At 40.4% G+C, this 14060-nt stretch overlaps 1 protein-coding gene across 1 annotated transcript in view; it reads left to right on the top strand.

Annotated features, from left to right (window-relative positions):
* COL4A2 (collagen type IV alpha 2 chain) overlaps nt 1-14060 on the top strand; it is a 230081-nt gene that overhangs the window by 209353 nt on the left and 6668 nt on the right. Inside the window, exons 41-47 of the mRNA XM_050946942.1 lie at nt 1118-1234; nt 8037-8198; nt 8330-8428; nt 9185-9331; nt 10077-10193; nt 11994-12185; nt 12524-12810. Coding sequence (XP_050802899.1) covers nt 1118-1234; nt 8037-8198; nt 8330-8428; nt 9185-9331; nt 10077-10193; nt 11994-12185; nt 12524-12810 — 1121 coding nt within the window. The remainder of the gene's footprint in view (nt 1-1117; nt 1235-8036; nt 8199-8329; nt 8429-9184; nt 9332-10076; nt 10194-11993; nt 12186-12523; nt 12811-14060) is intronic.

The raw sequence follows: 14060 nt of genomic DNA, 5'->3' as shown, positions 1-14060 counted from the left end.
CTTCGGCGGACCTCCCGCAGGCTGCCGCCGAATTCGCGGGACTGAGGACTTCCCGCAGGCAAGCCGCCAAAGGCAGCCTGCCTGCCATGCTTGGAGTGGCAAAATACCTAGAGCTGCCTCTGCCCATCAGGCCCGCTAGCCCCTCATGCAGCACCCAGAAAAAACAGACTTCTGTGATCAATGATGATTAAAACCAGAAATCACATCATTTTGGTTCTTCCAGCTCCAGAGAGCCAGCCACTCACCCCAGGTCAGAGTATACTTCAGATCTTACCCCAAAACCATGCTGGTAGTCAATCCTTTAGTAAACTAAAGGTTTATTAATATAAAAAAGAGAAGAGTTATTAAAAGATTAAAATGAATCATATACATTACAGTTGATTTCAGAGTCTGTAGATCAGGATAACAGCAGTGATGTTAAATCTGCTAGCTTGCAACAAGTCTCTCTGGTCCATCCCAAATATTGGGGCCCTCACTCCATTGGTCAAAGCTCCCTTTGTTAGAAATCACAGCCCAGAGATGTGGAGCAGGAATGAGGCAAGGAGGTAATGTCACCATCTCCAATTCATACCCCAGTCCATGGGCATGGAAAAATACTGGCGCAAACATCGAGCTATGCATCACATGTTCTACATGCCCTGCTGAATCACTGGACCTCCACTGTCCTCAGGAGGATCCCATTGGAAGAGCTGATTCTCCTTAATGGCCCATCAACACCATGGCTGGCTAGTCTTGATGTAAATCTGTCTTATTGGTGTTAGCCCAGAACACATTTAGTAACAAACGTACAGTAAAATGTCATAACTTTACATGCAGTGGTGATTGATACACACATTTCAACAGGATGATAATACTTAGCAGATTATAACTTTTTCAGTGATATCTTACAAGGCATGCTTTGTACAAGATTTATCACAAGTACGTAATGTAGTCTGCACTATTGTTGTCACCACTCTCCTTTTTTATCCAGTGTCACACTGAGCACCCATACTTTCATCTGAAGTTAATGGGACTACTCGACACCTCTGAAAATCACAGAGTACCAAGTCTGGTTCATCTTGTAATTTTTGTGTTTTTTTTTCCTGCGGTATTAATTATGTCATTATTTTCCTTGCAGGGGAACGAGGCCCAGTTGGTGACCTAGGGTCTGATGGAATTCCAGGCTTTCCTGGAGTTTCAAACATATCAGGAATACCTGGTGATGTGGGTTCTGCAGGTCTAGATGGAGTGCCAGGTAATATATGCCATGTGCGCATTAGCAGATGAAGAGCGAATATTTAAACACAGATGTTTAGCAATGTTTGTCACTGTTATTTATATTAGCTCTAATTAAGTAAAGCATCCCAAGTTCTTTCCAAATCAGGACCCTAATTTTGAAGAAAACTAGTGAGATATAAAATTGAGATAAAACGATCCTTCCACACACACCTGCAGAGGCGGTCTGTCCAGGTTATTGTTGAATTACAGTGGTGGGCTTGCTTTGCAGATAAACAGATTCAATGCTCCAGGATTGAGTAGCAACTTTCAGAAGCACTAATTCATTTATATTTTTTTTAAATTTAATATCCCCGAGGCTTCCAAGTCTGTGACAAGCTTAACTTAAACCAGTGAAAAAATAATCACTTAAAATTGCTCACAAAACTTAAGTGAGAGTATTGAATTGAACTACTAAAGTTATTTGGGCTGTCAAGTTTGTATTGTGAAAACACATTCACTTTTCTGCTCTACAAAAATTGCAGCTGGTGGTCCATGAGCCCACTTTCCTCCCCCACAAAAGAAAGACCAGAATAAAACCATGGTGCAATGACTCTACTAGGATATTTAGCAGCGCCTCCAGTGACTGCCAGGCTTCTACTTTGTTATTTAGACCACATTTACACTTCTGGCTAATTCCGCACTGCTGTGATCAATGCAGCGGTGTTGATTTAGCAGGTCTGGTGAAGGCATGCTAGATTGATGGGAGAATGCTCTCCCATCAATTTGTGTACTCTACCTTCCCGAGAAGTGTAAGAGAAATCGGCAGGAGAGTGTCTCCCGTCAACACAGCACAGTGAAGACGCCAAGATAAGTGAATCTAGCTACGTCAACTTCAGGTACATTATTCACGTAACTGAAGTAGCATAACTTACATTGAATTACTGCAGTAGTGAAGACCAGCCCTTAGAGTACTCCAACAATTCAAACTTGGGTGCCTGAGTTAGGCACATAGGCCCAGATTTTTGAAGGTATTTAGGTATTGGTGCACTGAGTGATGCAACACCTAATGGATAAAGAGTCTAAATCTCATTTTCTAAAGGGATTTCAGCACTTAGGAGCTAAAATCCTATCCAGTATCATAGATTCCAAGACCAAAATGAACCATCTAGTCTGACCTCCTGTACAAGGCAGGCCATAAAACTTCCCCAAAATAATTTCTAGAGCAAACTTGTAGGAAAACATCCAATCATAATTTAAAAATTGTCAGTGATGGAGAACCTACCATGACCCTTAGTAAATTGTTCCAGTGATTAATTATCCTCACTGTCAAAAATGTATGCCTTATTTCCAGTCTGAATTTGTCTAGCTTCAAATTCCAGCCATTAGATCTTGTTATACCTTTCTCTGCCAGATTTAAGAACTCATTATTAAATGTGTTCCCCATGTAGATTCTTATAGACTGTAATCAAATCACCCCTTAACCTTCTCTTCGATAAGCTAAGTAGACTTAGCTCCTTCAGTCTATCACTGTAAAGCGTGCTTTAATCATTCTCGTGGGTCTTCTTTGAACCCTCTCCAGTTTATAAACAACATTTTTGAATTGTGGGCACAAGCACTGGACACAGCACTCTCATCACTGCCAAGTACATAGGTAAAATAACCTAGTCCTACTTGAGTTTCCCCTGTTTATGCAAGATCACATTAACTCTTTTGGTCATGGCATCACATTGGGAGCTCATGTTCAGCTGACTATCCACCATGACCCACCCAATATTTTTCAGAGTCACTGCTTCCCAAGATAGAGTCTCGTACATTCTTTGTTCTTAGATGTAAATATTTATATATGCATTTTAATATAGCTACATTGTTTGTTTGCACCCAGTTTACCAAGCAGTTGAGAATGTTATGAATCAGTTACCTGTCTTCTTCATTATTTACTCTCCCTCACTTTTTGTGTCATTTGAAAACTTTATTAGTGATGATTTTATGTTTTCTTCAAGGTCATGATAAAACTGCAAGACCCCACTGGAAAGAGACCTGCTCAATGACAATTCCCCATTTACAGTTACATTTTGAGACCTATCAGCTAGCCAAGTTTTAATCCATTTAATGTGTGCCATGTTAATTTTATATCATTCTAGTTTTTTAATCAAAATGTAATGCAGTACCAAGTCAGACACCTTACAGAAGTCTAAGTCAATATTGTTACCTTTATCAACCAGTCTTGTAATCTCATCAAAAGAAGATATCAGATCAGTTTGACAGGATCTATTTTCCATAAACCCATGCTGATTTGCATTAAGTACATTACCCTTCTTTAATTCTTTATTAACTGAGTCTATATCAGCCACTCCATTATCTTGCTTAGGATTGGTGTCAGGCTGACAGCCCATTATTACCCAGGTCATCCTGTTTATCCTTTTTAAAAATTGCCACACCATTAGCTTTCTCCAAATCTTCTGGAACTTCCCTACTACTCCAAGACTTATTGAAAAGCAACATTACCAATCCAGCAAACTACAGTGCCATCTCTTTTAATACTCTTGGCTGCAAGTTATCTGGACTTGCTGATTTTAAAAGGTCTAACTTTAGTAGCTTCTGTTTAGCATCCTTCAGAGATTCTAGTGAAATGGGGAGTTACCACCGTATGATAAGATTATATCGTGTATCTTTTCCCCAAATACAGAACAGAAATATTTATTGAACACTTCTGCCTTTTTGGCATCACTATTGATAATTCTACCATTTCCATCTAGTAACTGACCAATATCATTGTCAGGATTCTTTTTGCTGTTAATATATTTTTCAAAAACTCGTCACTGTCATTAACTCTGCTGTCCGTAGATCTCTTCTTGTATCCCTTTGCTTTCCTTATCAATTTTCTATTATTTGTAATTTTTTATTTATATTAATTACTATCAGCTTCTCCTTTCTTCCACACACATACACACACACACTTATATTACTTTTTATAGCTGCATTCACTTCTCCTCTACACCATGTCCATTTTTTAAACCAGCACTGCCTTCCTTCCACTATCATGGGATTGTGACTTCTTTGGCATCTAGTAAGGTATTAAATGATTCCCAATTACAATTCATGTTTTTCTGATTAAATTCTTCCTCTCAGATGTTTTGACTCATAATTGTTTTCCGCTTTGTGAAACTGGCCTTCTTAAAGTGACAAGTATATACAAAAGTGTTCTGGACTTTATTCTACTTGCACATAACCAGTGTAATCAAGTCATGATCACTTGAACCCAAACTACCGTTAATTTTTTAGTTCTGTGATCAGTTCCTCTTTAGAAGAAAATCTGATAAAGAATTCCCTCCTGCCACACTTATTGAGTTATGAAATTGTCATCTAAAATGTTTTGACATTCTAAGGGTGTTTCAGTACTGTCAGCTTGAGACATCTGGCATATGTCATTCAGATTGAAATCCCCCATGATCACAAAGGGTTCTTTCCCTCGACACATTAGAGATAGATGTGTAAGGAGGCAGTCATCCTGTTACCTAGTGTGATTTGGCTGTAACAGGCACCAACTAATACATCATCTTATGCTTTATCTGTTAGTACACTGCTCCATAAGCATTCAAGATCATTTTCTTCTGAGTTATCAGTCAATCGGAAACAGATAATGCCATTTTTATATAGAATGGCACTCCATTTTCCCTTTTGCCCACTTGTTTCTTCCTGCGTAGGTTATAACCATTGATTTTTAACATTCCAGTTGTGCCAATCATCTCACCAGATGTCAGTAATACCAACTAGATTGAAATACTCTCCTAAATGAGCAATTTCAATTTCTCTTGGTTGTTACCCAGCATTAGATTATAGGCAATTAAAGAATTTCTTCTCTTCATATTCTTTGATTCCGTCATTAATTTTGCAACAGAGAGTCCTGTGGCACCTTTAAGACTAACAGATGTATTGAAGCATAAGCTTTCGTGGGTGAATACCCACTTCATCAGACGCATGTAATGGAAATTTCCAGAGGCAAGTATAAATATGCAGGCAAGAATCAGTCTGGAGATAACAAGGTTAGTTCAATCAGGGAGGATGAGGTCCTCTGCTAGCAGTTGAGGTGTGAAAATCAAGGGAGAAGAAACTGGTTTTGTAGTTGGCTAGCCATTTACAGTCATGTTTAATCCTGAGCTGATGGACCACAGCAACCACACATTGCACCATAACAACTCTAACCCAGGAACCAATCCATGCAACAAACCTCGATGCCAACTCTGCCCACATATCTACACCAGCAACACCATCACAGGACCTAATCAGATCAGCTACAACATCACCGGTTCATTCACCTGCACGTCCACCAATGTTATATATGCCATCATATGCCAGCAATGCCCCTCTGCTATGTACATCAGCCAAACTGGACAGTCCCTACGTAAAAGGGTAAATGGACACAAGTCAGATATCAGGAATGGCAATATACAAAAACCTGTAGGAGAACACTTCAATCTCCCCGGCCACACAATAGCAGATGCATCTTACGGCAAAAGAACTTCAGGGCCAGACTCCAAAGAGAAACTGCTGAGCTTCAGTTCATTTGCAAATTTGACAGCATCAGCTCAGGATTAAACAAAAACTGTGAATGGCTCGTCAACTACAAAAGCAGTTTCTGCTCCTTTGGTGTTCACACCTCAACTGCTAGCAGAGGACTTCACCCTCCCTGATTGAACTTACCTCGTTATCTCCAGACTGATTCTTGCCTGCATATTTATACCTGCCTCTGGAAATTTCCATTACATTCATCTGACGAAGTGGGTATTCACCCACAAAAGCTTATGCTCCAATACATCTATTAGTCTTAAAGGTGCCACAGGACTCTCTGTTGCTTTTTACAGATTCAGACTAACACTACTTAACTTCATTAATTTTGTTCTCAACATCTCAATTTTGTGCTAAGTGAATCATAGAATATCAGGGTTGGAAGGGACCTCAGGAGGTCATCTAGTCCAACCCCCTGCTCAAAGCAGGACCAATTCCCAACTAAGTGCTCAGATCTTCCTTCTTTTTACCCTCTCCCTGTGATATTGGTTTAACTGCCTCCTGACTACTCAATGGGATTTTGGCTCCGAAGTGCTTACGTCACTTTTGAAAATCAGATTTAGGCTCCTAAGTCTCCTAGGCATTGTAGTGCTGAGCACACCACCAAATACCTTTTAAAAATCTGGACCCTATTTCCATTCAGACTTCAGCAGAGGCTCTGCACCTCTGAAAATCAGGTTAATGTTAGGCCCACAGGCTTGAAAATTTCGGCTGATTTGTCTACAGTCTACTCAAGACAAAGCTTTAGGGTGGGATTTCCAAATTCTCTTGCCACTGACCTAGCCCTTCTTCCACTGAAATCCAAGGAAGTTTTATCACTGCTGAGTGCTTTTGAAAATCCTGTCCTTAAGCTTTAAAAGTAATTATCATTTTCATAAGAACATAAGAATGGCCATACTGGGTCAGACCAAAGGTCCATCCAGCACAGTATCCTGTCTACCGACATTGGCCAATGCCAGGTGCTGCAGAGGGAGTGAACCTAACAGGTAATGATCAAGTGATCTCTCTCCTGCCATCCATCTCCATCCTCTGACAAACAGACACTAGAGACACCATTCCTTACCCATCCTGGATAATAGCCATTAATGGACTTAAACTCCATGAATTTATCTAGTTCTCTTTTTTCTCTCCACTGTTTGAACATGGGGATATTCTTTCCCTTCCTCCTTCCAGGATGGGAAGTTGCAAGCTCTTATAAAAGACACTTTTATTAAAAAAAATAAAAATCATGCTGTAAAAGAAGCGGTCTGTATTCAGATAGACTTGATTTTGAACCTGAACTGTTCTCAGAGTTCTGTTATAATTTTGAAATCAAGCCTAGTGGTCCTTTCTTTTAAAACTCTTAAACATTGATTGGCTTCACCAGCTGCTGGAAAGATGTTAGAAGAATCCCAAAGCATTACTTTAAAAGAATTCAACAAATAGAAAAATTCAGTAGCTACCATCCCATCAGGCTAAATTAATTCTTTCCATCTCATCGCCTTGCATAGTCAGTTGCATCTGAGAAGCCTACTTCTTTCAAAGCAAAAAAGCTCCCTTCTGCAAAAGTCATACTCCACTAGACAAGTAGTAGTTTCATAGGAAGAACTATGGTGGTACTCTATCGATGATAGCTATAGCAAACCCTCCACAGACTCCTTGTAACATAGTGAAGACACATTACAAACTGTCTTTGTCAAGTTCTGCATCAGCATTTCATCCTCCATTAATACTTTTCCTGAATCCAAGTTTTGGGGCTTTTCAAAACCTGTGCACCTGGGCTGTTAAGTAGTAAAAGCCAGGAAAAACAAATACTATGAAGGGGTCTTTATTTCTTCCCTTCCCATGAACCCTACTTAAGAAACTTTGACTTGAAGGCCTAAGGTAGGTAACTCCTTCCATACTGTAGGATGTCTCACGCTAACAGGATTGTGGAATAAGCAGGGATGGTGTCCCTAGCTTCTGTTTGCCAGAAGCTGGGAATGGGAGACGGGATGGATAACTTGATTACTTGTTCTGTTCATTCCCTCTGGGGCACCTGGCATTGGCCACTGTCAGAAGACGGGATACTGGGCTAGGACCACCTTTGAGCTGACCCAGTATGGCCGTTCTTATGTGCTTATGTCTCTTGGGTCCCATAGGCATTACCTCTCTCCCCACCTCAGGGTCAGTGATTGAAACCTGGCAAGGGACCCATGCTCCACAATGGAGGTGACACTGTTAATTTCCCCCCATGTCCATGCTGTCGGTCCTGCCTTTCAACATAGATTCCAATTTAAAATGTGCTCTCACAGGCTATCCAGGACCCCGGGGCAGACCAGGAATTCCAGCTCCAGCGGGAAACAGAGGAGAAGATGGTCAAATAGGTGTGCTTGGAGAAGATGGTCAAAAAGGCACTAGAGGTGACCCTGGACCACAAGGGAGACCTGGAATTTCAGGGTACCCTGGACCAAAAGGTACCGCTGGCAAAAAATGAACCCTTTTTTAAAAGAAATGGTTATTTGTTGCTCCAGTAGATGTTAGAAGTGACCATTTATATTGTCTGTGCAGAGATACAATAATTCAAATGTGTCATTTTGCATTAAAGGGCATAAAGGCTCGCAAGGTCTCATGGGTACTCTTGGCTTAGTGGGAGCTTTTGGTGACACAGGGCCCATTGGACCCAAGGGGGACAGAGGACCTACTGGTGAGTAAGAGCCTTCTGGTGCTATAGTTTCCATCATTCAACAAACACACACCTGCTCAGCAGCTACCACACCTGCCTTCAAACTCACCCTATGTCTGCATTCCTGAATGAACTTCGGGCCAGTCATGAAGTTTGGCTCCCATCTAAAATTGATTTTAACGTGTATATAAATGAAAAGGGCCAACTCCAAACTCTAGGTGCTTTTCAAAAATCTCTCAATGCCAACCACTCAAACTATAACAACTCCGGCACTAACCCTCACCCAGCCCACCAGAGTAGATCAACAGAAAAGATATTAGGAAATGTAAAAAACCCTATGCCTCACTAATACCAACCCTTCCCCTTTTCTAAAAGCCTACAAATAGCCCACTATATTCAGTGCTATAGCTCGTTCTAGTTTTTTAGGGCACTGCACAACTTTGCATATCACAAGCTACACTCTGCCCACTCTTCTGCCTTCTTGCTCCCTTTGTCTCCTTTCACTCATGTATTTCTGCCTGTTTTTACACAACCCCTGGGGCCTGGAATGGTTTCCTCGCCTTCCAGGATGCCAAGTGACCTCCTACTCCCCAGACTTTGGAAATTGCAGACCCAGATCTGCGGCTGAATTTTATGGCTCAGGGTACATCTCTAATATTAATAGTCAACTAAAATGTCCAACCTTAGTACCTCATTGAGTGACAGACATAGAGCACACCAAAGGATGGGAGTTGTTTTGTCTATAAATGAGTTCATTTTTTTCTTTTTATAATGCAGGTTTCCAAGGACCTCCAGGTTCTCCTGGGCCGCCTGCAGTCCCCCCTAAACTGGTCACTCACCAGGGTACAGCAGGCCCTCGTGGAAATATAGGTCCCCAAGGAATACCTGGTGAGATGGGGCCCCATGGTCCACCAGGTGATCCAGGTAGGAATTGTGCATTCACACTTGAAGTGCAGTGCTGTTCAGAATAGGGCTTCTGTAAAAGTAGTGCTGAGGGGTTCCCTACCTATTATTTCTCACTAATACTAAATGTAATTGAAGTCGCAAGGGAAATAATGGGTTTTCTCACTGCCACCCCTGCAAAATCAATCCTGAGCAATCAAAATGAAGCTGTGCAGCATGTACATCTTAACCAACTGCAACTTAACTGCAGGCCTCTATAACACCCATGAACCCCACACTGATCCTGATTGTCATTTTAGCTCAATCCAAACTGACTCCATTAGCTGAGATATACAAATGTCATTGAGGGCAAAATCTGACCTTGCAGTTGAACTTCACATAACAGTTCTGTTGGTGAGATACATTGAGCTGAATTCCATTCTTCTCCTATAATTTATATGGGATCTTCAGTGGTAACAGGCATGAAAAATAATAGAATTATGGGGCCCAATTTTGCAGTCCTTTCTCAGGCACAATTCCCCATTAAAAAGTCAATGAGGAACTTCGTCTGGGCAAGCATCATAAGATCTTGCTTTTAGTTTAGGTGATTAACTTTGCAAGTGTGACTGAACACACATACTCATAATAACTAGATCTGTTGAGTATGTACATGCTAGGTTTACATGGTAACTTTTCAGAACGGAACTTCACTTTGAGTATCTTATTTTCTGTACTTAAAAAAAAAAAATCAAATCTGTCTGATCATGTTGAACTTGATGGTTTTAAGGTTTTAGAGGCCCACCAGGTAAACCAGGGTTCCAAGGAAGAGGTGGCATGTCAGCTCTTCCAGGTTTTAGAGGAGATCAAGGACCATCAGGTTTTCCAGGTCTTGCAGGCTTGGAGGGTAAGTGATGTTGCATTATTATTTTTTCTTTTTTTTTCCCCACTTCACTCTATAAATCTTCTGTTATTTGCACATTATCATTGTACAATTGTCAACGCTTCTGAAGCAACTCTTCTGACTTCCACTTACATCAGATTCCAATGCTCTTACTAGGTTTTGCTGTTGATAGTTTTCATTGAAATAGCTTTAAACTGTCTTTAAAACAAAGTGTTGTAGCTAGATCTCAGTGCACATGTTTTCCATGAACATTCACTCAGATTTTTAAATTACTTTGTTTTAATGTTTGTGCCCCTTCTGTTCTGGCCTTCAGTAATCACACTATCAATAAGGTTTTACAAACAGGAATGTTCGTGAAAATAGAATTTCAAATTCCTAGGTGATGTAAATAGATGAGCAGTTGTGGTACAAGTGCTTGGGTGCCCATCCAGGTAGAAACCAGAAACTTTACCATCTGAATTAGTTGAACAAACACAGATCAGTCCAGCCCAAACAAGAATGTCAAATATTGAATATTTTCAGAGAATTGTTCACAACAAATCACTTTATAGGGTTAAAAATGTCATCCAAAAAAACTGGCAGGTAATTTTAGATGAAGAATAAATTTTAAAAGAAAATGATTGCTTGCCCATATTGCATGAGCAGAAAGAGGCTAAAGTCATCAGATAATTATTTGTGAATTATTTGTTCAGCTCTAGTATTAAATCACAGTCTCAACTTACAATCTAGGGAGCCCAATCCAACACTCAGGGACTTCAGCAGAATTGGATCAGTCCTAGAAATATAGCTGATTGATGACATTAGCTTTCCATATAGAGAAGATAAATATCATGCAATAAATTAAATGGTGAACAAGTCCCATCCCAGTATGTAGATTAGGTAACTATTCCTTATAACCCTCTTATCCTCAATGCTATGTTTACAAACTGATTGTTTAATAATTTGCTCCCATATCTTTCCAGATATTGAAGTTAGATCAACTGATGTATAATTCCCTAGGTCCTCCTTGTTCCCCTTTTTAAAGATAGGTACTGTGTTTTCCCTTCTCCATCTCTTGGGACCGCTCCCATCCTCCTGGAGTTCTCAAAGATAATAGCTAAGGGTGCCAAGATTGCTTCAGGTCATCGTTAACCTTTTTATTTTTAATCAAAATAGTCATTGAGGCTCCTTAGCTTTCTTCATGTCATCAGTTAGCTCTCCTTCCCTGCTAAGTAGAATACCTACACTTTCCTTTGTCTTTTTCTTGATCTTAATGTATTTAAAAAATCTTCTCTCATTCCCTTTATAACTCTTGCCAATGTTACACATTTTGTGCCTTAGATTGTCTGATTTTGTCCCTACCTACTTGGGCTGTTCTTTTGTGCTCTTCCTTATCAATTTGACCACGTTTCCACGTTTTGTAGGATTCCTTTTTTATTTTCAGGTCATTAAAGAGCTCCTGAGGGAGCCGTATTGACCCCTTACTATTCTTCCTATCTTTCTTCTTCATTGGAATAGTTTGCAGTTGCGCCTTTAATGTTGTGTCCTTGAGGAACTGCCAGCTTTCCTGAATTCCTCCTTAGATTTTCTTTCCACAGGACCTTACCTACCAGCTCTTCTTTTTTGAAGTCCACTGTCCTTATTCTGCTGCTCTCACTCTTTCCTTTCCTTCAAATCATGAAATCCTAGTATTTCATGATCACTGTCAACCAAATTGCCTTCCATCTTCAGATTCATTACCAATTCCACCCTGTTGGTCAAAATCAAGTCTAAAATGGCTGTTCCCCAGTTACTCTTAATTGTCTCTTTCTATTTCTCCCCAAGGTGAACCAGGCCGTCCAGGTAACCCTGGGATACCAGGTATGCCAGGTCGCAGTGTTAACATTGGTTACCTTCTGGTGAAGCATAGCCAGTCTGAGCAAGAGCCAATGTGCCCAGTTGGTATGAACAAACTCTGGAGTGGCTACAGTCTACTGTATTTTGAAGGACAGGAAAAAGCACATAACCAGGACCTTGGTATGTACATGGCTCTATAATATCTCAACATTTGACACTTTCGATCTGATTTTCCCACTCAAAATTAGAGGCACACAAAATCATAGGCCATTTCTGAAAATTTGAGCTTTGGTGCATATTAGGCTAGGATGCCTAGAAATGACAGCAGATTAGAACTAAATTTCTTTCTTTCATCTCCCTATGGAGGTGGTTTCTCCAGATCACTACTGAAGTTTGAATGGAACTGTAATACAAATATAAATTTTACTGAATTATGCAGGTATGCGCAATAAGCTAAAAATAAATTCTTACTTGAATGTGCACCTGCTAAAGATTTGTGATGGTTTATTTCTTTACAGGGCTGGCTGGATCCTGTTTGGCTCGTTTTAGTACCATGCCTTTCCTCTACTGTAACCCTGGAGACGTCTGTTATTATGCAAACCGAAATGATAAATCCTACTGGCTCTCAACCACAGCACCTCTTCCAATGATGCCTGTGGCAGAAGAAGAAATTAGACCATATATCAGTCGTTGTTCCGTCTGTGAAGCCCCAGCTGTTGCAATTGCTGTCCATAGTCAAGATGTTTCTATTCCACACTGTCCTGAAGGGTGGCGCAGTTTATGGATCGGATATTCCTTCCTCATGGTATTTGTCCTTTTCAACATTTGCTGACAGTATCTCACATGGTTACATTAAGCTAGGGTCCCACCTACTGGCCATGTTGTTCAGGTTTAGGTACAGGTTTGCTAAAAATCCAAACGCACTGAATCTTCCCATAGAAGCAGGGAGGAGAAATGTGTGAGGAAAACTGCTCTCTCCCTCATCATGGGAGGCCAATTAAAGTTACATGAAGGGCTGGGGCAACAGTTTATCTCCAACCAGATTAGTATATGGAGTTTGGAGTGACTATGCTGTAGGTGACAAATTGTACCTGACAGCAGAAGATATGATCCATTTTACATGGTGGATAATATGGACTCTCCAAACAAAAAAAGACGCTTGAGCTAAGAATAAAAATGTCAGCTAAAGTTTATGCACTGAGGTTGGGAGGGTGGCCCACTAAGCCATTGTCAGCAAGAGAGAGAGACAGAGAAGATGAGGAGTAGGTAATAGGTCTTTCACGAACAATGGTAAGTAATTGATCTGATAAAATCACAGATCTGCACAAAAAGGGAAAATTAGACTAATAAGCAGAGTGAAGATTACTTTTATTTTCAACAAACAAAAGCTATATTTAAGCAACTCGACATTTCATGGTGTTCTTTGGTTTCTTCAAGCTTTCAAACTGAAAATTATCCTTAAGACCAATGTTCTCTCTAATTTTTTCCATCCATGTGCAGAATGAATTTTGTTATGTGCACCAATATCGAGGTAATGTGTGGATATGTGCCACCAGTAGAAACAAAATACCTAGATATAATTTTTTTTTGAAGTTACCGTAAGGATAATTACTCCAGGCAGGACAGGTAGGCATTTTAGAACTCACTACTCAAAGAATTAAATTTAATCATAAGAGAGAAATAAAATTGTGAAATTGCATAGACCAGTCAAAAAACTAAAATAACAGCACTTTGAAAAAATAAAATTACAGAGAATATATGTATATATGTGTGAGGAAAACTATATATGCATTGCAGGAAGTACCAAGTAACACCACCACCACAAGTTGGGTTGTGAGGTGTGTGTAAGTGAGAGGCTACGTGTGTGTGAGACACAGAGACTGTGTGGGTGCTTGCTGCTGGGGAAACCTGAAAGACTGTGCGCTGTCTCTTTAAGGCACTCACCAGAAGGCTCAGACAGCAGCTGCCAGCAGCTCTCCTGCTGCTGAGCCCTGTCCTCCCTTCCCCACTCTGTGGAGATGGTGTACATGGGAAAGGGGGTGGGAGACACCCTGA

This window comes from Gopherus flavomarginatus, chromosome 1 (assembly GCF_025201925.1).
Source record: "Gopherus flavomarginatus isolate rGopFla2 chromosome 1, rGopFla2.mat.asm, whole genome shotgun sequence".
Taxonomy (NCBI): domain Eukaryota; kingdom Metazoa; phylum Chordata; order Testudines; family Testudinidae; genus Gopherus; species Gopherus flavomarginatus.
The sequence above is the reverse complement of the archived record's forward strand: the minus strand, read 5'-3'. Positions and strand labels throughout refer to the sequence as shown.